Source organism: Falco biarmicus, chromosome 1 (genome assembly GCF_023638135.1).
Source record: "Falco biarmicus isolate bFalBia1 chromosome 1, bFalBia1.pri, whole genome shotgun sequence".
In the NCBI taxonomy this organism is placed as follows: domain Eukaryota; kingdom Metazoa; phylum Chordata; class Aves; order Falconiformes; family Falconidae; genus Falco; species Falco biarmicus.
Window position 1 is genome coordinate 100,161,855 of NC_079288.1, and position 23,883 is coordinate 100,185,737.

The 23,883-nt window shown below is 40.9% G+C and overlaps 2 protein-coding genes across 6 annotated transcripts in view; one reads left to right on the top strand and one right to left on the bottom strand.

Annotated features, from left to right (window-relative positions):
• Nucleotides 1-3,204: 3,204 nt before the first annotated feature.
• LOC130155114 (toll-like receptor 1) lies at nucleotides 3,205-11,195 on the bottom strand. Of its 3 annotated transcripts, none has more exons than XM_056352082.1 (2): nucleotides 10,854-11,195; nucleotides 3,205-5,288 (listed from the first exon to the last, which is right to left on the bottom strand). In XM_056352082.1, exon 2 carries the CDS (start codon nucleotides 5,223-5,225, stop codon nucleotides 3,270-3,272), a length of 1,956 nt encoding a protein of 651 aa, XP_056208057.1. In that variant the 5' UTR covers nucleotides 5,226-5,288; nucleotides 10,854-11,195; the 3' UTR covers nucleotides 3,205-3,269. The 3 variants fall into 3 exon arrangements, with proteins under 3 accessions (XP_056208057.1, XP_056208048.1, XP_056208064.1); XM_056352073.1 differs by lacking the exon at nucleotides 10,854-11,195 and adding an exon at nucleotides 8,608-8,699; XM_056352089.1 differs by lacking the exon at nucleotides 10,854-11,195 and adding an exon at nucleotides 7,056-7,077.
• Nucleotides 11,196-11,631: 436 nt separating this feature from the next.
• Nucleotides 11,632-23,883, top strand: part of FAM114A1 (family with sequence similarity 114 member A1) — a 41,694-nt gene continuing 29,442 nt past the window's right edge. For 2 of the 3 annotated variants that reach the window (XM_056352100.1, XM_056352115.1), the window contains exons 1-4: nucleotides 11,632-11,930; nucleotides 12,837-12,927; nucleotides 14,264-14,613; nucleotides 15,929-16,016. In XM_056352100.1, coding sequence (XP_056208075.1) covers nucleotides 14,272-14,613; nucleotides 15,929-16,016 — 430 coding nt within the window. In that variant the 5' untranslated portion in view covers nucleotides 11,632-11,930; nucleotides 12,837-12,927; nucleotides 14,264-14,271. Of the gene's footprint in view, nucleotides 11,931-12,836; nucleotides 12,928-13,168; nucleotides 13,215-14,263; nucleotides 14,614-15,928; nucleotides 16,017-23,883 lie in introns of all 3 variants that reach the window. The other variant, XM_056352108.1, reaches the window with a different exon arrangement.

The following is a 23,883-nucleotide window of genomic DNA, read 5'->3' on the forward strand; positions in this document are numbered from 1 at the left end:
AACACTGTGCCCAAAGGTGTAAAGAACCTCTCCAACTGGAACTGCAGAAGGGAACTTACTTTACGCATAAACAGACACAAGGATCAAAGCTGTGGAAATCAAACTGGTAACACAAAGCCACCTTGCAGAACACAGAACTTTCTCGTTTATTGGTTTATCAGTACTGCTTCCTCTTGACCAAGCAGTATCTACAAATGAGCATTTTAGTCAATCTCCATAAATGTTTCTGAAAGAAAAACCAGCTAAACTGAAGCCCTAAGTGAAAACATGCGTTTCACAGAGGTTTTGAACCTTCCTCTCAGCAGAATGCCTCACCTCCCACAGAGTCCTATTCTTTTCCCTCATGTGCCTTTCCCTGCTCTAACCCTCTGCAGTGGAACTTCAGCGATGATGCTTTGTAACATTTTCAAAGCTAAAATAGAGCCAAGCTCTCAGCAGGGCAACCCGTGTTGCATCAGGACTCCCAATCTGTTGCAGTTCAGTTTCTTTTATACTACACACCACTTAAATATGCATAAACCCAAGTACATTTTCTCTTCATTCTGCACATTTTCTAGGTTTTGGCGTGTGTTCAGCCCTATGTTATCAGTTTTCTATGTTGATATTATTATGTACGCAAAAATAGCATTCCTGCTAGTCACCAAGATAACTAGTCAAATGCCAGGAATCTGCCCTGATACCTGCTCTGATATCTGACATCAGAATACATTTACACAGTCCCATTTCCTCACAACTGGCGTGAATTAGCAGTTACAGATTTCAGTGCAGAACCAGCTGCAGACTCTTATCACCAGGGTGCACAGGAAAGGGTAGCTACTTTCCAAAATGTGCAGATAAAGTGGTTGACATTGGCTGTGAGACTATATGTGGCCCCACGTATGGGAAAAATTTCTTTGTGAATTAAAACTGGTTTTATAGAAACTGTTCACAGTATGGCAGAGGCTAAAACAACTGAAATATTCTGCTATGTATCACTTGAGAAACTCATTCTTTCCCTGTGGAATCAGAGAAACTAGATGTGGTAATTCATTGCATGTGTAGCTGTTCTGTCAATTATTTGGCACATATCCTGGGCAAAAATCTAATAGTGTGTGTGCTTCTCATTCCAAAATACAAGTTTTAATTGCTCCCCATGCTCATTACAAGCCTCTCTTCCCAACATTATTCACTCAAGGATTTTGGACATATATCAGAAACCTGTAATTATATATTTCTGCTTATGATCATATCAGATACATTGCCAGAGGTCAGGTAGTTCCCAAGTTCTTTCCGAAGTGGCCAGCAAACCCCTGCTAAAACCTTCTACTCCTGAAAGAATTAATTTCTGGAAACAGGTATGTGCTCCCACATGAGTAACAGGAAGGATTCCTGGTGCACTCTGACTTTCGGAAGGTTTCTCTGTCCTCCAGCCAACAGAAGAAGCCATATGGGTTCTTAAAGCTTCACACACAGCAGGGGGAACTTAGCTGTATTACAGAAGTTTCAAGGGCTACTGACAAAACTCTGAGGCTCTTCAAGAAAATTTTCAAGCAAGCCACCATGTCACAAACCAGCTGTCCCTAGTTGTGTGAAAGCGACAGGCAAACCAAGCGAAGTTGGTTCCATCTTCCATTTTCTAAGGGTTGAATGAGTCATACACTGAAGCATTAGTTGGACGGGAACGAGGAAGTACAGAAAACATTTGTTTCTGCAGTCCTGAATGAAATGTCTGCAATTTTGTAGGAGGTGTGTTATACTCATTTTGAGACTAAGTGGGATGAAAGAGCTAAAAGTGTTAAATTGACCTTTCCCCTACAAATCATAAACAGTTGCTCACAGTTCAAGACTTCAAGTCAGGAAACCTCAGTTTGCTTAGACCTCAGGCAAAAACCACCAAGAATTAAAAAAAAAAATGTTAATAACAATGGAAGACAAGAATGAGGTAAAATGCAAACATTTTCTACTAAATGAGGATTTCATCTTAACATCCCTTCTCTCGTCTTCATGATGAAATACACCTCCTGCTTGCTGGTCATCAGTCTGGTATTCCAGATGGCAAACACCTCCCCTCCTGCCAGCAAAGACAAAGTTTGCTGTGATCAACTTCAGCAGCTGTGAATGTTTGTTGGAGCCCAGCCATGTTTTCTTGAAGCCAAAACAGCACAAATACAGGTAGCGAGGTCTGCTGTATTTCTATAAAGGAGAGCAAATATTGTAAACATAGCTTGTCTTTACGACTCCATGAATAGAGGGTCTTACCTGCTGTCACAAGACCTGGCAAATTCTTTCAGCCTCTTACTGGTTATTGCCTTTCTGATCAGAACTCATAGCTGTGCTGCAAAAGATACTGTTTCAGCTAAAAAGGACAGATTCTTTTAATCATAAGCATAAAATAAGATGTATGGTTGAGAAGAAAAAACCCAGAAAGCTAAAGAAATAGCATGATCTAGGAAGTTAAGTTTCTCAAGATATAGCCAATGATGATGAAGGCAGTTCTGTTACTGCAGATACCCTCTCAGTCCCCTTGGTAAGGGTATGTCTCAGGATCAAAATGGTAGCAGGACTCTACCAGAGGATGGGAATTAGAGCTCCGATTGTCAATTCACTACTCCTCCCTCACAACAGTGCCAAACTATAAGCCCCAAAAGGTGAAGGAGCTCATCTTTCCTTTTTATTTTTCTTTTCTTTTTAAAGAAAAAAAAACCCAGCCTTCCTTCCTCACTCAGTCCTCCTTTGTGGAATGCCCATTTATGTCCACCAGTGCTGGATGTTTATAGACTCCTGTATCTGGGTCCTAGCCTTTTAAGCTTCACTGAATCTAAGAAAACACTACCCAGGAACCATCTCAGGCTCTGGACTTCTAGACATTCTCAGGATGCATAACCTTCTCTCTCACAAATTAATTTCAGCAAAAGAGGTCCTGTGGCCGAGTTGATTAAGCTTTGTGATTAATGCAGCTCTGCAAACTCTACAGAAACTCAAGCATTCTCCACATGACTATGCCAACTTTTCCAGATTTTATTCTGCTGAGAAAAATTCAGTGCAGTATTTCAAGCTGTATTTCAAAATCCACATCCAAATACATGCATGATTTGCTATCTCTATATCAACCTCCAGACACTTCCTGTAAGGTGATAAGAATTTTGCCTGCAGTTAGGAGGCAGCACAGACAACTATGTAGAAACAAGGTTCTGTAACAAAAAGCTAAATACATTGAACAACCAATGAAAATCAAAAAGTATTTATTGCTTCACTAAGAAAAAGCAGAAGAAACTCCATTAGAAAGATTCTTAGTCTGCTTCCCCACACCTCTCTGCATCAGCCATTGGCAGGTTATAGCTAATAGCTGCCCTCAGATTAGCCCAGAAAAGGGCACGCTTGCTCCTCTCCTTTGGCCACTCCAGGTAGGTTCGCTTTGCCATGAGGGCCTTCAGCTTGTGATACCTGGCAGGGATAATATACGGAGGGATTGGCTCCAGCAAGATGAGTATTAAGCTGTTGAAATTCTCACTGAATAACTTGTGATGGGCAAAGTAGAGCTCATAGTGACACCACTCGCTCTGCACAAAGTTGGGAGACAACACAAAGATCGACTTGTAGCTCTTCTCAATGCAGTTAATGATGTTCTCCACAATGCTCTTGCCGGGGACAAAGTTCCGCTCATGCTGGCACAGCTGTACGCAGCCCTCCCCCTTCTCCAGGTTTGGGATCAGCTCGTTCTTCACCCACAATGAGTCGCGCTCGCTGTAGGAAATGAATGCATGGAACTGCAGAATGGCCGCTTGCTCTTTGGGGTGGCTGTGCCAAGCTCTCCGCTTCGTCTGCGTCCACTGCCACGTCATTCGCAGGTACCACGGCACATCCAGGTAGATGCACAGAAAGGCCACGACAGCCACCAGCAGCAGCATTAGCAGCAGAGCTGTCACAAGCAAGAGCATCGTGTTGCACGCCAGCTCAGTCAGGTGGAAGTCCTTTAGCTGCGTCCCTCGCAAGTCTTCTGGGTACTCGCACACGTACGCTGCCGGCCAGCCAAACAGCTTCCCCCCAGAATGCCTCTCCAGACGGACAAAGTCTTGAAGTTCACAGGAACACCTGAATGGGTTGTGCCCGGCTTGTAGCTCCCTGACCTTTGGGCAGCTCTGGAAGAAGTCAGCAGATGGGGTGAGGATCGAATTCATCTCTGTATTCAGGAACTCCAGGGATGTAAAGCCACTGCACCCCGGCAGGTCAGCCAGCCTGTTGGATGCCAGGTTCAGCTCTTTCAAGGACTTCAGCTCAGCCATCCCCTTGGGAACACTGGCGATCTGATTGTTTTGCAGGTCAAGTTTTTTGATGTTGACTGGCAAGCACTCAAAGACGGCATCCGTCAACTGATTTGAGGACAGGTCCAACTCTGACAGAGACTCAGCCCACTGGCATTGCTCATCAGCTCCATCATGACGCAGCAAGTTGCTGCTCATGTCCAGATATTTCAGTGACTTCATGTGGCTGGTCATGAAGCTTACCTTGAGGAGGCTCTCAAATTTATTGCTCTGCAATATTAATGTCTCCAGTTGAATTAATTTGTCACATTTTTGAAAAAGAAGATCTGTTAAATCATTCTTCAAAAAATTTAAGTATCTAAAGGGACTGTCAAACAAAGGACATAGCATATGTATCATCTCTGATTCAGCTATTGTCAAGGCTTCAATATTCATGTTTGCAAATATTTTGTATAGGTTATCTTGTGAGAAGTACAAATCTGTGATTAAAACTTTCTTCATTGTCAATGCTTTCATAGACGTACCTGAATAGTCAAAGTCATAGCTTTCAATGTCCGACAATTGTGTTATACCATTAATATTGCAGTATTCAATGGATGAGTGCCATACAGTCTGTAAAATATCAGCAAGAGCACTCCAGTCCACTGACACATTTGTCAGTGTCAGATTTTGTAACCTGGATCCTTGTCTGAAATTAGATAATAAAGCTATTAATTTTTTTACATTGCCATTTGTGATTTCTGACAAGGACAGGCTTTCTGTAGTATTTTGTATCACAACCCAGTCAAAATTAGCTTCAGACTGATGCCTGTTTGTGTACAGGAGTAGCAGGCTCTTGATTTTTTTGTCATAGCTATCTTCTGGAAAATTGTTAGAAGTAAAGAGTTGATTTTCCACAGACAGGCTGACATGGTTCCAAAAAGTTAATGCAAACAAACACTTGTAAAGAAAAAAGTTTCTGAGGGATCTCGTATTTTCTGTCATACTGGTTTCTGGTTCCTTGGATATGCTCAATACTTTTCTTATTTGTCCATCTTTGTTCTAATCCTGTAGCAAAACAAACACAAAAAACAGATTGTATCACAGAGATTGTTTTTTTAAGGTTCCAATTTCTCACCTCTCCCTTTGACTCAAAACACAATGAAGGCACTTCTTATCACTTGGGAGAGCCATTCTTTACTCAGAGAACAACACTGAAATATCTATTTGACAAATATGCTGTACTTAACATATAATGAAACTGTTCCTTACAAAACATGTCTGATTCCATAGGTGACCAAAATTTGCTGCTTACTTACAGAATCATTGCTGTGATTCAATGTGTTATGAAGACTTCCCACAACTGTAATGACTTTGATCCAAAAGAACAGTATTTGAGGCCAGTATGGATCCTTTCCTCAGATTCTCTCTTGAAGGATTAGACTCAGAGACATTTATTTAAAGGACTTTTGACTATAAAACTTGGAGGGAAACACAGTTCAAGAGACTGAATCAAAGGTTGGCTGTCTTTAGGTAGCTGAGATTGGTCATTACTGCTTACTTTAACTGCGGTGATGGAGGTAGGGGGTAGGATGTTCTATATTTATGCTATAGGAAAGTTTGCTTCTTGTCTGGGCTAAAGCATCTCCTGAATCTAGACCCCACTCTGAAAGTGGGGTGTCCCTGTGTCTGATCTGTTAGATGTACACAGAGGGCACCAAATGCACACTGAAAGTATTTGCATGCCACAAAAAAATACCAGTTGTAGAACCTCTGTACACAAAATCTAGCCCTGATCTATGGACACTGACCTCAAATGTCTCTGTTGTGAAAGAGGGGCTTCTTTAAACACAATTTTGAGAAAAATCATAACCGTGGATTTGCTTTGATTTTCCCTAATGGAGGACACTTCTCCTTTCTGAATGTAGTTTAGGGTAGCCAGTCTTACTTTAAGTCAGCCATTGTGAATACTGCCTTAAAACTCCTTTTAGATATTGCCATAAATGCATCAGAACACCTCTCTGAAAGAGGAACCGGTAAGAACTCAGCTAACATTTTAATATGTGTAAATCTTGATTTAGAGTTGTTTTCCAGATTTTTGAAATCTTGTTTCCTTGGTGCATTTCCCCCCTCTTCTTCCCATTACTTTCAAATCATAGCTGTCTGAAGATTTCCGTAGTGCTTATTCATGACTGCACTGGCTTTCAGCTTTCCCTTGATACTTAAATAGCTACACTGTAAGTTCATATTTCTAGTGACTCTGCAAAGAGACAGTAATAGCTGTCATTTGTTGGACTAAAGCTACAACCTCAAGGACTTCATCCTCTGCACCATTAACCATTCCACAAGCTTGCTTAGAATTACATTACTGGATCTAATATGTACATTGTCCTTGATCTGACACAAGCTGTATTATGAAATCTCAACATAACATAAACAGTGCAACATAAAACAGTCCACTGACTTCCTCTTTTGTAAAGAATGCATGAAATCATCTAGAAACAGTGGGGCAATACAGCAAAACTTTTCCAGCTTTTTTCCAGATTTTCATTTGTAAAAATTACATGCAGCTTTACCATCATAGCCCTCAAAAGGCATTTGGGCATGCTGTTTTGCTGATTGACTGGATACCAAGCAAAAATAAATTCCAAATCAAACATAAGAATAAATGCAGTTTATTATATTACACTATAAAAAAATAGCATGCGATATGATAAAAAGAAACTGTACTAGTTATTATGCACAATATGATAAAAGAGCAATAGGAGTGAAGCACCTGATCATTACTGCAAAGTGTTACGGAGACAAAGAAAAGGATACATCACCAAATACCACCTTAACATCACCCAGGCCCACACTTCAGCCGGGAAGCCCTGCTGCAGCTGGTGCCAGAAGTCTCTCGGTAACTGGGAAAATCCCTACGCAGTGCATCCACCCATAGGTGAGGCTTCTGGCCAGGTCCCAGAGCTTGCCCAGTGAGAAATATATTCAGTGAAAAAAAAAATAAATAAAGTGTACGCACCTAGTGTATGCAAACTTTTAAATTTAGGCTATGTGCAGGCGTGTGCTATTTCATGATTTGTAAGGTTCACACATGCCAGGGACACTGGCCAGACACCTGAGCATGGTGGAGTTACTGTCATGACTCAGCTGCACACAATATTTATTGCCTGGATATTCCTGCTCTTATCTTGCTCGTTCGGGGGGCTCAAGACAAACACCACCCGCTCATTAAAGTTGTCTTTGAGCTCCCTGAGCACACTGTCCAAGTTAAGCGTTCCCTAATTAAAGACAAAGGCTTTTTCATAAGCAGTAATCAATCTAATACATTTTCACCACATAAGTGCAGAGAAGAAAAGATAATAATCTTTTATCTAGATAGACAGATAGATAGATAGCATCTCCTATCCTGTTCTTCCAAGTGTTTGGGCAACACTACTGATGTTCATGTAATCAAAAAAAATATATAGCTTCAAGAGAAATCTGGAAGAAAAATCTACCTTCAAATAATTATTTCTTCTTAGGACAAAATTTCAGCAATATCCAGGGGCTAGGTGAAAGAAGGATATGATTCTTCCACATGTGCTTAATCTTCTCTCTCATTCTTATATCCTGGCATTCAGTCTAATTATTTACAAGCACCTTCAAACTTTCTTTAGAATATGCTATGAAGCCACAAAATTAAAAACTGTTGTAACACATGACCCATGATTTGGGGGCTAGCACTGGAGAAATCACCCTTCATAGTCATATCCCTTTTAATTCAGAAGTATCCTCAAGTCTTCAAACTTGATAAAAAGAGCATTATCAAGATATAAGCACAGAAGCAATCCATTAGGGTAAGCAAATAAAGACCATCATGAGAAATTGTCCTGTTGTTTAAAGAGCAAGAGAAGAAATCAAAATTGAGGTGTTAAAGGAGTTTTTCCAATATAAACTCAGTATAAACTGACTAAGCTTTCATATAAGAAACATACAGAATGCATTGAGCTACGATGGTTCATGATTAAGGCATGCACTTTGCAAATTATCGGCATAATACAAAACCCAAACATTAAAAGTATGTCTTTCGAATGAATGAAACATATCAAGTTAGGCTCATTCCTGAAGTGTAGAAAAACTATTTCCATTAAATCACTGCAACCCCCATAACTATGGATGTAGTGCAAATACAAAGGAACTGCTATTTGGCCAGCTTCTTCAGATAAATTTACTGAACATAAGCAACTTTACTCTCATTTCTTAACAATATACTTGACAGTACATCATACGCTTGCTAATAATCCTCTATGGGAAACATGGTTTGTTATCAAATAAGATGCAGAACATAAAACAGTTTGAGCTAACCAGCAACCAGATAAAATCACCAAAATGAAAAGTTTCTCACCAGAAATCCCTGGTCTCTGAAAAAGCAGAAAATGTACTCAAGAGAAACCAAAACCAAAACTTCCTGTAACTCTATCCTACTGTGTAACAACACTTAGGAACGCCCAAATTCTTTATATAAATGTTTGTGCCACCTACTGACATTTTATGAAATGGCATCTGCTTTCCTCCAGATGTATTTTCCACATATGACAGTACTGTAATTCCTCCATTATTTAATTTTTATTGAACTATATTTTTTCATGCTTTGCAATAGATTAAGCAGGGGAAAAATTAATCTTTTTACCAACTTTCTGTCTTCATCAAATTAATATAAGTATTTCTTCTGAGCAAGTTTTACACTCAAATTCATCCTCTCTGAACTTAATAATGGTCTAAGTCTATACACATTATTCTGATGTTTTGTTTTGCATTCAGCTATACCAATTCAGTTGTCACATCCTTATCAAGGCTGGTTTACAAAAGTACTTTTGTCTTATTTTAATTTCTATTTAATGGGAATGGAAAAATAATATCTCTCTCTCCTGCTCCAGCAGTATTGTGATTGGGTTAAATAGTGGATATGGGAACAGAGCAGCGACTTCAGTACAGAACACTCAAACGCTTGGATTATTATCCTGGCAAAGACATAAACCAATCTCTCTTTATTTCTGTATGATGTTGGTCAGAAATTCCATCTTAGCTGAGATCAAAATACGGAACTGGCACACTACCATGCTACCTTTCTGGGTTAGCATACCATAATGCATTCACGATTTAACATGTCAATGATTCAGGAAGCAGAGGAAATAATCTTTAAAATTACTTTTTCACATTAAAGCTTATTCTATACATTATATTTCTCAGAGGTCATCCAAAAAAGGGAGGGAAAGACGGGACACGTAGTAAGCAACAGAATACGGTCAACTCATATTCTCTGCTGTTATGCTGATGACCCTTATGGTGGCACTCTATGATCCCTTCTCCATTTCTGTTCAATACAGACAAGAGTATTCACAGCTCATTTCCAAATGACAACTGGTAATACTGTTATATACAAACCTCACCACTGCCTGCTCTTAGTTAGGAAGATTTTGCTATCCATCCTTAGGATGAGGTAAAATCCTAAGGTAAGACCTTGCTTCCACCAAACATGCATTCCTGTTTTAGAATATAACAGTTTAACTGCTTGCACATAACCTAGCTATTACTCTAATGAATACAGAACCAGACGTATGTTTGGTTAACATGTAATAACTGCTGTAAATTAAAGACTCTTATTCAAGAGTCTATCTTCAATTAAGTGACAGTATGAGCTGGCCACTGTTGTGATTTTGAGTTCTCCAGTTCTGCTTATATGTTATAACAATAGATAGAGCATATGTTCAACAGCAAAATAAGCATATTAACATTAATTGCATGCCATTAGTCCTCATATTTACCACTTGGATTTACCAGGGCAATCACTGGAAGAAGATTAGCATATTCCTCAAATGTTATGCACACTTCCGTGTTTTGTTAAAAGTAACCAAATGTAGTTGTTTCCTCCCATCTTTTCTTTATACTTACCCACATCTTTTCTGAAACCCATTAGGAAGATGATGGCAACTCAACTTAGGGTAGTAACAAACTTCAGCGAAACCTGAGATGCATAGCAGCGTTCAATCTCTATCACTCATTTATTTCAAAACCATTTGCAGTATCACCATACTGACAATACAAGGGAAAATAATTACTTAAAAGTGAAAGAAAATTTTAAAATGCAAGTGCTAAATTCAAGAAAGTAATTTCAGAACTTAGGAAATGAATGCATCCTTCCATCCCAATAGAGATACATACATGTTTGTTCACTTACAATGTTAATTTCATCCTGAAGCAATAACTTCGTATTACAAAAGTGATGAATACGGTCTTGCAGCTCTAAAATATGCATGGCCTTCTACAGAATCTGCAAAACAGTGTAAGATCCACTTTACAGACAAAATTACCATCTATCATGGGGAAAAACAATCTCCAGCTATAGAACTTCATCCATCATGATTCCTCCTAAGACACTGCCCTTACTCTTCTGCAAGCTCCACTGAAAAACACAAGCAAAATCCTTAGGGCCACTCTAGATTTCATTTTCAATAAATACATCTTAACTTTAATAAATTAATCTAAAAGATGCTAGAACTGCCAGCACGCCCTGATACTTAAATTCTCATAGAAATGCCTTCTAAATAAACATTGTATGATGATATGAACATTTGTTCTGCTACTGCCTACCTTAATTGGAAACTCAGACTTTTGCCTGAGAAGGGTGTAACATGACTGTATTTTTGATGCATGCTTCAGAGAGCTGGGGCTGTATTTTGTGACCTCCTATAGCAGCTCTCCTCGGTGACTCACATGCGTGATTTTGTTTCCTGTGGCGACAGTAGCTATTTCTTTCTTCTGCAAAGGAAGGCTAGTGCTAGCAAGGATGCTATGATGACTCGTGGAACTGCCTTTTATCACAGTAAAAGGGCATGCTTCACCGTGAAATGAAGAGGCAAAAAGAGGAAAGGGTGTGAAGGATTACACCAACCAGAGGCTGTTGGGCAAGGGCCTGCAACAGCCCTGTTCAGCCAAGCGCTTCTGGCGTGGCTGTGGGCGCTGACACTGGTTACTGGAAATGTGCCCGCACACCCCCCGCGTTCTTCTGGCGGCATTTCCTGTAAACACGGACCAGCGCCGCTGCAAGCGGCATCTGGAAAGCTCCATCTCCGTTAATTCCACAGCCCCACACTGCAGTAGGTGCTTAGCTGCAGCTCACTCCGAGGAAGGCTTAAACTTTTTAAACACGAAAAATAGTATTAAAATGTGGCGCCACCTCAGTGACTGGACCCACTCGTACTTAAGAACGCCTGGGTACGGCCGCTCTCACACCGGCGTTGCCAACGCACCCTGCTGCCGCCCCGCTCCCCCCGCGCCTATCGCTCCCGGCCTGCGCTTCCGGCGGGTCCCCGCAGGCCGCCCCCCGCCCGCGGGCTGCCGCGTCCCACAGGCGCCGCTCAGCCCGCGCCCCGCCGCCCCGCGGAGAGCCGGGGGCTCGCAGGGCCGGTAACGGCGGCTGAGGCGGCGGGGCAGCCCGGAGCCCGGGTGCGGCTCAGCAGCGGCGCGGGGCGCCCCTTCCGCAACAGGCGGCCGCCTCAGAGCGACGGAGGGAGAGCGAGGGAAGAGGAGCCGGCCCTGCCTCCTCCCCGCGGCCGCCCGGCCCGCGGCCGCCCGGCCGGCTCTGCCTCCTCCCCCCGCTGCTGCCGACGTGGCGGGGCGGGGAAGGGGAAGGAGCAGGGGGCGCGCCGGCCGGGGGACTGCGGAGCGGTAAGGAGCGCAGCGATTTCTTCTTTTCTGCCGCTTTTGAAACTGCCTGCGGGCTCCTCGCTAAACTCTGCCCCAGAGGGGATTTCGAAAAGAAAAAGGAAAAGAAAAGAAAAGAAAAAGAAAAAAAAAAGGAAAGGGGAAGCTGTGGCTGCTGCGGGTTTGAGGGAGCGGCGCCTCGGCTGGCCCCGCTTCTCCCCGAGCGCGGGGCAGGTGGCCGGGGGAGCTGGCGGCCGCAGCCCGAGGGGGCGTCGCCTCAGCCCGCAGCGTCCCGCGGAGGGAGGGGTGACAGAGGTGACAGGGGCGCTGAGCGAAAGGGGAGCGCGGTGCCGCCGGCCAAAAAAGTTATCCCTCCCGGAGGCGCTGATCCCCGTCTGAAGGCGGCCGTCGGCGGCTGGCTTTGCTTTCCAGGCGGGATTAAACTCCGCCGGCGGCGGGTCGGCAGGTGCCGCCAGCGCCAGCCCCTGAGGGTCGGCCGGTCCCGCTGGCCGCCGGCGGCTCAGGGCGAGTGGCGGCCGCTGGCCGGGCGCTCCCCCGCCGCCCGGTCCGGAGCCGGCCTTGGCATCTCCCCCAGGAGCTGCCTGTGGGCAGGAATTGCCTCTGGGCGGGGCGGTCCGGGCTGATGCAGGTCGGTGTAGCCTCACTGATGACAGCTTGGATGGCGCCTTACCCCCGGGCCGGGCGCGGCTGGCGGCGGCTCACGGACGCGGTAATTCGCTGTTACCTGCCGTGCGCCGGTGAGGTTGGGCAGACAACTGCAGGGACCTTGGCCCAAGTGGCCCCCAAAGGTGACCCAGCCCTGCAGAAATTCATGGGCACGTGTATGTGTGATCCTTTAAACAAGCGGTTAGGGGCATTTTCTTATTCAGCTCTAATCCCTGTGCAAAATGATGATGCATGTGTGTACAGATTTTGCAGGTTTTGGTAGAGGATCCTCATATCGGACGGTGGAATTTGATTTACAAATCGATTTTCTTCAGGTGATGCTGCCCATCACACAGTGAGTACTGTTAATGGCAATATTTACCTACACTAAAGCATTTTATAGTATTTGCTGTATTTGTAATAGAAGACTGCAAATACTTGTGGCAGATGCAAAGATTCTGACTTGTAAATGTATGTTTTCTAAAGATAATTAAGTTACAGTGTAAGCTAAAGTAATATAAGTGATACCAAGTGCTTGTTTATTTATGTTTCTCGTTCACTGATCCCAAATGCTATTCTTGGAACTGTTGAAACAGCTCATCTACATTCAAGTGGGATAAACACGATGCTAAAGACACAGAGGTACATGATCCTATAGACTTTAATAAAATGTAGTGATTTACATACATGCTTCTCAGGCAGATGTCTCCTAAATCCCAGTCATATTTTGCTTTTTTCTTCCCCACCCGCACCCCCGCAACTCAGCATATGGTCAAGAGCTTGCAATGTCAACTCTTTGTCAAGGGTTGTCTTCTGAGTAGAGTGCCAGGCATATTGTTGCCAACATGTAAGTGGTAGTTGTAATCACTGTACAGTAGTTCTTTTGGACTGTGCCAGTGCTGATCCTTAATCAGCTGCAGAGGTTGCTCAGTGGCCATTTCTTTCCATTCCTGGATCCTCAGCCCAATGACTGCACAGTGGTGGAAAATACTGAGAAAAAATAAGTTACATTGGAAGATAAGGGGCAAATACAAGAAAACTGGTTCATAACTTAGAAAAAAAACCAAAACTGTACCTTATGTAAGCTTACCTTGTTTCAAAACTGAAGTTTAATCATACAGCTGGAATTTTAGGAACAGGTGAGAAGTGTTGCACTCCCCAAACAGTATGCCTTTGAGACAAGTGATGCAGAAACAGTGTGAACAATGAATGCTTCCTGTCTATGAAATGGCTGCAGGGACCATGGCATGTCATGTTCTCAAATTATGCCCCTTCTCCAACACATAAATATCACTATAGTTTTTGTCACGTAGTGTTTGTCATCCTCCTCTCCATCAGTCAGCAGTCTATAGGAAACTCTGGATGTAGAGAGCAAGAGCTGCTTGGCTATTGCAGCTCAGATTATCCTGTTCTCCAGTGGTCTTTCATACATGTCTAATAGGGAATCTAGGAATTAACCACATGGCAACTCTTACATTTGACTTCTCTAGACAAATGAACATCCTTTCTCCCTCACCAGACTGTACTTGGAAAACAGTAATGCTGCACTTCATACTTAAGTGAGATCCTGCAAGGTGAATAGAGTATTCACAGTATCTTATGTTATTCACAATACCTTATGGTAAACACTGCATATTTTATAGTCATTCAAATGTTTATGTAACCTAAAAGAATTTATTTTCTTTATTCAGAATTGAAAATGTCTGAAGACGTATGTGATGGCATCCCATCTGAAGAAAATCCTGAAGTAATGGAAGTGCCCAACAGTGAGATACTGCCTAACAAGTCAGTATCACACCTTGTGGAAGCTGAGATCTTGCATGAGTCTTCACAAGATGAACATGGACAGGCCACTCAGAGTGCCAGTAATAGACAAGAAGGAGACGTATTTATTAATGATAAACCTTTGACTGAAAAAATAATTGAAAGTCTGCCTTCCAACGGAGAGGCGACTGAAGACATGCCCACTGAGTGCAATGAGACTGTAAGCCTTGATACAGAACCTGTATCTGAAGACACACTGCATGAAGAAAGCAGCCCAGTAAGTCATAGTTTCTTTTCCATAAAAGCCCTCCCCTCCCTGCTTTGTAGGGGCAGTATTTTGTACAATGTATATACTGTTTTTCACAAAAGCTTAGAGTTGTATACAGAAAGCCTGCATGGGAATAATACTAAGTTAAGATAGCAACATCAAGCTTTTGGAAACTGGGAATAGTTGAATTTCTCTTTGCCAATATGATGTTAATTTGGTCTTTCTAGCCTGGTTGCAGTAAAACTACACCAGAGCCTAAATCTTAACTAAGAATCTAGTCCATTTTGCATAGATATAATACACCTGTGATTTTGTTATCTGGCTTTCTGTACAAATCTGCTTCATGCAGTTCACAGAATGAACCTAGAAGAGGACAGATTTTAAGCTGCATATGCAGCACTGAATCTTGCACTTGCTAGGTTTCAAGTCACTGACTTTACAAAAACAGTGTATGTTTCACAAAGCTCAGTGAAACACCCAGTAGTTTTTTACTTATTCTAGGCCAGTAGTGTTTTATTTGTGATCCACAGACCTTTGGGAGTCCTGTGAGTAATTGCAGGAAGTTAATAAAAGAAAACTAAGAAAAACAAGGCTTTTTTTACTGTCTATACAGCATCCAAATCCAATACCTGTGACATAGCTGAAGATGTTCTCATCTCCACTGAAAAATTTTCAGGCATCCATGAACTGGAAAAGGTTAAAGCACATTGGTTTAGTCTCTCCACAGGGATCTGTACATTGTACAATGCAGGCTTGTCTCAGGATACTTCAGCTTTTGGTTTTGAGTTGATTGTGTAGGGATGATATGCTACTGGAACTTTTCTTGAGACAACAGTTTCTTAATATGATTTACATATGGAATACTGATAATCACTTAATACCACACTTCAGAGTAAAAGGTGGGCAGCACCTCCTCTGGCTGTCTTTTTATTGAAATCAGTTGTTAGGCATTCCCTGTGCACATCTACTGGGTTACACCTTTGAGGAGACTCAGGCAGAGAAGTCTCTAACTGTGGCTCCTGGTAGAACTCAGGAAACAGACGAGTTCCTGCCTCTCCCTAGTAATAGCCCTAATAAACTTGTATGGCTTTATAGGATTGGGTGCCTGAAGAAATATTAGGGAATTTATAAAGACATCTTTTTAGGTGCTTTCAAGAATAGGTGATCTGAACTAAGCTTCCCATTCTGCTTTCTTGTGCACAGAACTGTATATAATACCTGATCTATCATCATTTAATAAATGCTAGACTTTGTTGCCTGACAGCTTTGTGTTTCCTCCTGCCTTTGAATTTTAGACAGTGGAGTAATATTTTTGTTCTTATAGGCCACAGACTCCTCATCTAAAGTAAGTAGATGGGGAGCTTGGGGTACCTGGGGAAAGTCTCTTCTGTCATCAGCTTCTGCCACAGTGGGTAAGTGTTCAATCGGTAAAGTACATGAAAATAAATTGTAATTTTAATGTGTCATTAGACACGTTAATGTTGCATCTTAGAGATTCATAGACAGTTTTGTCCTGATATGCTTAGCAAACGTGATTTTTTTTTTAATGGGAAAAAAGTTCTCCATAAACTGTCAAAGTACCTAAATATTCCTTTGGGTCAGATTACGGACAAGGTACTAGGCTTGTTTGTTAAGTTAGTGAATTACCTTGTGGTGGCTTCTTCCCAGAAGGGGTACATGATCTGATACTGTTACTATCAGCCAGAGGTTTATGGGTTTTGAAATGAAAGCACTCCAACCCAGATTTGTGCACTTGCATGATTGTGGTTTATACACCATGACCTCTGTCTATACAATCCAAATTCACTTCTCATAAATCATTCCAACTTTCATTGACACCCAGTCAAACTGTTAAGCTATCACACCAGACTTCGGAATGGAACATACTGAAACATGGATACTATACGCCCTCTCCCTATACTCTCATTTCAAATAGTATGTCAGTATAAAATGACTTTGTGAAGACTTTATGTAAAACGTAATCATTACACATCGAAGACTCACAGATAAAAAGCAAAGCATGCAAATACCTAGTTACCAGTGGGAAATCATTTCTCACACAACAGCTACTAAGCTGTTAACTAATCAGTTCTCATAAAGGATCCACAAAACACCTCTTCAAAAGATGAACCTAGGAATTAAAATTAATTGCCAGTTACTAAAAATAACGGACTCAACAAAGATACTGGTTTTATTCTCCCACATAAGGCTAAATAATTCTCTATATCCTCCTCTGTTCCATAGGCAATAAATCCTGTCTGTCCCTCAGAGGAGGGAACTTCCCCTGTCCTCTCTTATTTTCAGTAACACCTGCACTCAAGAGTTCATAACTACCTTTTCTTTTAGACAGTCCAACTAATTGACATATCTAATTAAACCTGGAATGGATTTCTAAGATGTCTTTAAATTGACATAAGTGAAGGTCACTGCTGAAAGGAGCAGGCCTGCCCTGCCCCAGCAATGTATTTCTTCCTTCTCTTATGCTACCAGTAGCTTTCCTGTAGTGATGTGGGGAACTGGTTTATGGAACTGATTTTGCAAAGTACGAATTAAGTAAGAGCTGTTTTTTCAGCTGGATCAGTTTGTAAATTCCCTAATCTGGCTCACCATTTGATCACCCAAGTGTTACTGAATAGGAAATGATGGGAACACACAGAACATGTCAATAGGGACAAGGGCAGCTTAACTAGCTGTGGAACTGCATAAGTGTTCTCAGCTTGTATTTAACCTTAAAGTTTAGCACTTCCCTTTCAGACTTGAAGAAGGGCATCTCATGTCAAAAATTTTGCCTGACACTATTAGTAGGTCTAGTAGCAGGTGCTGCTTTCACAGACTTCCATGAGTCTTGCCTCTCTTACATTCTCAGATCATCGTAACAACAGCATTCTGAAAAGAATTTGGCTTAGTGTAAATAACTAAAGAAGAAAATGTATGTGCATGTTGATAAGTTGGAATTGTAATGCTGATCAATTCCTCAGTTCAATTTTACAGTTGCAGCAGGGTTTCTTAAACAGAGCTCTTTCAGGTCAGTCAGGTTTTGCCTGTGAGATAGCCATATCTATGTTCTGTTTAGCTTTTGCAATAAATAGTGTTCTATCAAATGGCCATTCTACTGTTTGTGAGAAATAAGGTTATTTGTTACTGAAAAGTTACTGTTCTTGTAGGCTTGCAATGGCAATCTCACTTACAGCCTTCTGTTGCTTAAAAGTCTTGGCCTCACTGAGCAATCAGTTTAGTGTCACAAAGAGTATACATTTTCTGTGGGGCACTATGGCCATAGATATTTCTGGCCCAGCTGATGTAAGCTTGCCTGAAAATGTTGCAGAAACTTTGGGAGGTGAAAAAGAATGAGTGTTGTATCCCATCTTACTATCTAATCAGGACATATTTTTTACAGCTGTTTGTTGCTTTTTTCTATAAAACCTGCTGCCAGCATTGTATCTGTGGATTTCCATGGACTTTTTACATTATGTGATCTCATTTTTATAGAGATCATATAACATCTTGGTTCATTAAAGATTACATTAAAAATTCATGCTTAACTGATACTGGCTTCTTAACATACTACCTGACAGTATCAGCATCACAACTGTCTTCACAGAGTGTAAATATGCAAACAAGTCTGTTGTGAAGGCAGCCTGACTTGGTAAGTTTGTGTGATATTGTCTATTTTGAATAGGCATGTCATCACTATTATATATATTTTTAGATTTACTGTTATGTAAAAATGAGCACAGTTGGAACAGGTCAAGTTGCCTAGGCAAAGGAGCATCCACATGCAGAAAAGGAAAAAGAAAATTTAAAAATAATTTTAATTTTACACGAGAATGGTTGCACTATGTCACATCAAAGACCTGTCTACTATCTAGTTTCTGGCGCAGTGACCAACAGCAGCTGGGAAAGAGCCTAGAACCAGATGTATGTGAAGCAGCACAACCCTTGTTTTCTCTTCCCCTTTTCTGGAATCTACAACTTAGACAGACTTCCTGATCCTGGGATCAGGATAGGGTTGAGTTCCGATATTAATATCTAATAATTTTGGATCTAACTTTTCTCTGTGAATTTATTGAAATGGACTTTGAATTAAGGAGAAATCAAATATACTTTTCTTCCATGTTCACTGAACCCAAGGTAACTTGGAAGACCATGTTGATAACCTTAGATTTGTCCCAGGAAATCAATGCAACAGGTAATAGTTTATATTCCTGATACAGAGAGCATATTTCCTAGTTGTTTGTTATGGAAATTCATGCTTGATCTTGTGAAGTATTTGCTCTCTCTCACTGTATCAGACAGGATGTGGGACTGTGTATACCATATGTCTGCTTCAGCGTGATAATTCCTAGCAAAAGACAGAGAGAAAAAAAAATTAAAGCTATTGGGAATTTCTGTAAGATTTCTTCTTTTTATTAAATATTTATTATTCCCCTTCAAGTTACTCCATTTAATATCTGAGCAGTTCAACCAATGCTTCATCTCCTGTTCTGCATCAGAAAATAGGTTTGCCGTGAATCAGTCCATTTTAATGTTGCTTATTCCTTCAGTGTAGCAAATGGTATAAGTAAGCTGCGTTCTTGGAATTAGACTTATCAGCAACACCTTTGGCATGTGATTTTTCTGTTGCTCTGTCGTTATCTTTGTACAGCACTGCTGGTTGTCTGGCTAAGTATGACAGACACTTACTATCCCTTATACTTTTCTTAAAAATTGTACTCTGTAAAAATAGCAGTTTCAGGTGGAGTAAATAACATCTTAAAGGCCTAACCAAATACATTCAGCTTTTAACAAACAGTATCACAGAACAGCCCATGTTGGAAGGGACCTTAAAAGATCATCTAGTCCAGGCTTTTGTGGGAAAGGGTGCCTGGGTGAGATTATCCAGCACCTTGTCCAGTTACATCTTGAAAACCTGCAGCAGTGGGGACTCTACCACATCCCTGGGGAGGTTCTTCCAGTGAATGATTGTTCTCACTGTAAAACATATCTTTCTTACATTCCTTTTTCTTTAAGACTGAACTGAAATGATTGTTCCAAGGATCTCGGTTTCAATATGCTTCAAACCCTAATTTAGAGCTCCCAAACAGATTAGCATTTTTACTGCATGGCTGTAATTGTTTTAGCATAGCTGATTTTAGTTTCTAATAATAAGGTAGTTCCCATATAATTTGTATCTTACTTCTCTTTAACTAACTCTGCACATATAGCCAGTGACTGTTTTCGTGGTGGTTTTGTATTCTAAAGGAAATATCTGTTGTCTTTGAACTGATTTAGACATTATTTGGATCAAGGTCCCTGCCACAAGGCAGATGTGTTATTAATCTATACAACAGAATCTGTAATGCCTTTGGATTAGTAGCAGTCACTGCCTGAACCATGCTTAGTGTCTGACACTAGATGTCACACTAAGAAAGTTGTTGAATCTGTCTCATCAACGAGATAAAGAGTTTTCTTTTGTATTTAAAAGGTGCAAGAAATTTGCTTTTCCCCGTTGTGGAACCACAGTGGAGTAGATCTCCTGCAATAGTTGCTGGGATGATGAGATGGGAGAAGTAGGCTCACTGTGATCTGGAGACATAATTTGTACTAACTGTCACCTTTTAATCCTCTTTCTTTTAAGTTGTATTTTGTAGTAAAGTAGCAATTACATCATCTAGTCTTTTAGTAACAGTGTTGATAAAACTCTGCTTTAACAGTGGGTTACCACTGCAGCTAAACTAATCTCATGGCTAGCAGCCACTGAAATGTGCAGTCTGCACCTCTCTTTCCCTTGTGTGTTTCTTCCTCCTCCCTGTGCCAGCACTCAAGCTTCTCTGAGCACCCAGTAATCAAGTTCAGGAAGCTAAACTGACATCAGAATAACTCTAGAGGAAAGAAAAAGTAATTTTCCTCCTCTTCAGTTCCTTCAGCCAGCTCACTGCGATAAGTGCCAGGGCAAGCAGAATAGACAAGTATGGAACATGGAAGGAGCAGAACATCCCATACCAGCACCAAGAAGCCTTTAGGTCAGCTTAGCTGTAACAGCAAACTTTTTATCCCCAGGGCTTAAGTGAGGCAAAACACATTGTCAGCCTGTACCTGAAGCTTGTGACTTCCATTTTTAAAACCAGCTTGTATGCTTGAAAGCTTGCCTGTTTGGTATTTTTTTTCCAACTAAGCTACCTGGTAGCATAATGAAAATTACTACCTTCTCCTACAAGCCTTGCCTTTCATATGCTGTATTTCTTTGTATGGATGAATTATGGTGTTCATAAGGTGCTTAAGTTATGGTGCTCAACCAGCTTCATTTCCAAGAAAAGTCTGTTCTCTGTCATGCTGTATGCATGTGCTTCACTCCATGTAAGTGTGGGCTTTTTTACATCTAGTGCCATTGATAAGACTAGCATCTGTCAATACAAACACAGCTATTTAATTTACAAGGCCTCTGAAATTCATACAGTAAGGCTGCTTAATGCATCTCCCTCACGTATTACTTGTAATTAATATTCTGCTCTCTTGATTATTTTGTGCTTGTGTATATTCCTCATCTAGTTCTTTACCTAGCAGAATGGCACAGCAAAGTATCAGACACCCATAGTTCTCCGTGTTATGCTGAAAACTTTTTCTTGTCACTCAGTATGACAGAAGGAAATGTCACTTATGGTGTCACTGTGTTCATGAGCTTCGATATTACGCATGGATATGTGTAATAATCAGTATTGCATAGCTTAAATTGAAGTCTGTGGAACAGAAATGCAAATGCTTCAGATAAGGTGAAATTAAAGTATTGCAATTATGTGGATATTGTTTCCATTCCCTATAGATATTATTCTCGTGAAGTAAAGAATGATCTAAAAAACCCCCAAAGGCTAGATATTATGCTTGTACCATATATGACCATAGAAAGGGCAGTTAATCTCTTCAGAAGACTACTTTTTTTTTTTTTTTTTTCATTGCATAAATTCAGCTGATTAAGGGAAAACTGGTTTGGGGCCTGAAATCACATGGTGGTCACTCAAGTTATTTTGTAAATAACACTTTACAGCTGCTGTAGCAGCAACTCCCTTTAGCACTGTTCCTTCTTTTTAAGAATGCTGAATACAAGTAAGGGATGGAAGAAATTGTGGACATGCTTTTGGGGATGGCAGTCCCGACTGCTTTCATCATGTCTTTCAACATGGGTTTGTGATCTAGAAGAGGTTGAGGACCAATAATCTGTTGTAGCAGCCTTTATGCCTACTGCTATTATTAAAACATTTTACCATTGCAGTAAGGAGATCTGAAGCTAGTCTCATTTACCACAATGTAATTGGAGTTATTCCTGATTTACAGACTGGACAGCATAGGTATTATCAGAATGTAGCCTGTGTTTTTATTTTAACTACAAGGAAGAGAATTTTTCTACAGTCTTGAAGTGAATGGAGTGCCAATAGGGTAGCCTTAAAGTAAGCACAGTGGGGTCCCGCTTTTTTTAGTGTACAAAACCAGAGCACAGCTGGCTTTTCCACGTATCTATATTTCATATAGTAGAGTGATTCCCCCTCAGCCATCTTCGGGTTCCTCAGTTTCTCAGTCAATGTCAGATGCGAATTTAAGGCCAGTTTGAACCAGATGAAGCTTCCATCAGAAATGCCCCCATGGTGCAACACAGATTACAAAAAACTGTGTGCTAGCCAGGGGCAAAATCTCGAACTTTTCCTCCCCATTTATACCACTGAAGCAGGGAGTCCAGTTTCCTGGGAGTACTAGATTGACAAGGGACAGCGATTCCTACAGAGCATGGTTTAGATTTCAGATGTGCTTAACTGCCCTCCATAGGTGTCTGTTGGCCTCTCTCAGCTCTGCAGGGAATCCAAAGCTTCTAAACTGAGAGGTGGAAGATAAGAGAGCCTAAAGTGAAGTGGGATGTATCTGACTAAGGCATTTGTGAGCGCTGTAATCTGGCCTTGGGCAGATCAGGCAAATTCAAAGGCAGGCCACATTTTCAGGCACTGCTTGCAAAACCTTCCTTTGCAAATGAAAGATTTAAGCTAGCAAGATGAACAACAATATTCTGCTGAAACCGCTAGCCAATAGAAGGAAAAGAAATCATGAAGGCAAGAAAAAGAAAAGCAACAACATAGGAAAAAAAGGCATGCTTTCTTCAAAAAGAATGCAGTTAATATAACCCATTGCATAGCTCTTTTGTTATCTGCTGTTACAGATGAGTAAATGGAGGCATCAGTGGTGTTCCTAAGTTTACAATATCAGGTCAGCTGTGTTACCACACAGTGTAACAAAACCAGTGCACCTTTATTTCTAAAATGTAGTTCATCTCCTATAACCTCTTTTATTTCTGTGCCGTTTGAAATTACAAATAATCACTTTCATTTCCAAAGCAACATGTGCTTCTGCTATGTTTGTGCGTGTATCTTAACAGTGCTGACTTGCTTCAGTTGTGTTCTTCAGATCTCATCTGGTTTTGTTGTTGTAGTCAAACATACATGCCATACAGTTCAGTCAGCAAAACCACTCCTAACTGACCTGAAATATTTGTATCATTCTAGCGCATGTAACCACAGCCCTGAAAATGCTGCCTTTTGTAAGTCTGTAAATATCAGTACAGCAGCTGTGTGCTTTCTTTTGGAAATACAAGCTTGTCTGCAAAACTATGAGAACCAAATTACAGAATATATATATAAAAAAATAATGTTTAGATAGAGAAAAAAAATTGGAAAATTAATCTGAAAAATCCGTAACTTTTGCACACAGTTAAAAGGATATCTTTGCTTAATGTTTATAGTTAATTTTTTTATATAATTACAGGACAATAGTGCTTTGTTAGCAAGTCCGATCCTTGAGAAAAATTAAGTCAATGGTAAGAATAGAACTCTTTTGCTCATTTAAAAAGTTGTGAGCAGAAGTAGAATGAAATGTGACATGGAGTATCTACTAGTTTAAAAGCACAATTAATAGATATTTAAGTGAGTCCCAGGGATTTGGAGAGTAAATAAATTACTATAGAATCTATTCATGCTAATATTTTCATTGAATCAATTAAATTCAGGAAATCTGGATTAGACAAAGTAGTACGCTGCTCTCCAGTATCTGCACTGGAACAGATTTTGCAAAAGGCAAGAAGTTGTCCAGCGATGGCTTAAATCACTGTGGTGCGCAACCTGGTACAGTTCAACATGCTGCTACGTTTTGTAAGACATGAAATAAAATAGACAAGGGTCATCTTTTCTTTAGAGAGGTAAAAACATTTACCTGCCTAGTCTCTCTGTTTTCGTAAAACATCAGGACCCTGTGCAGCTTAGGCTG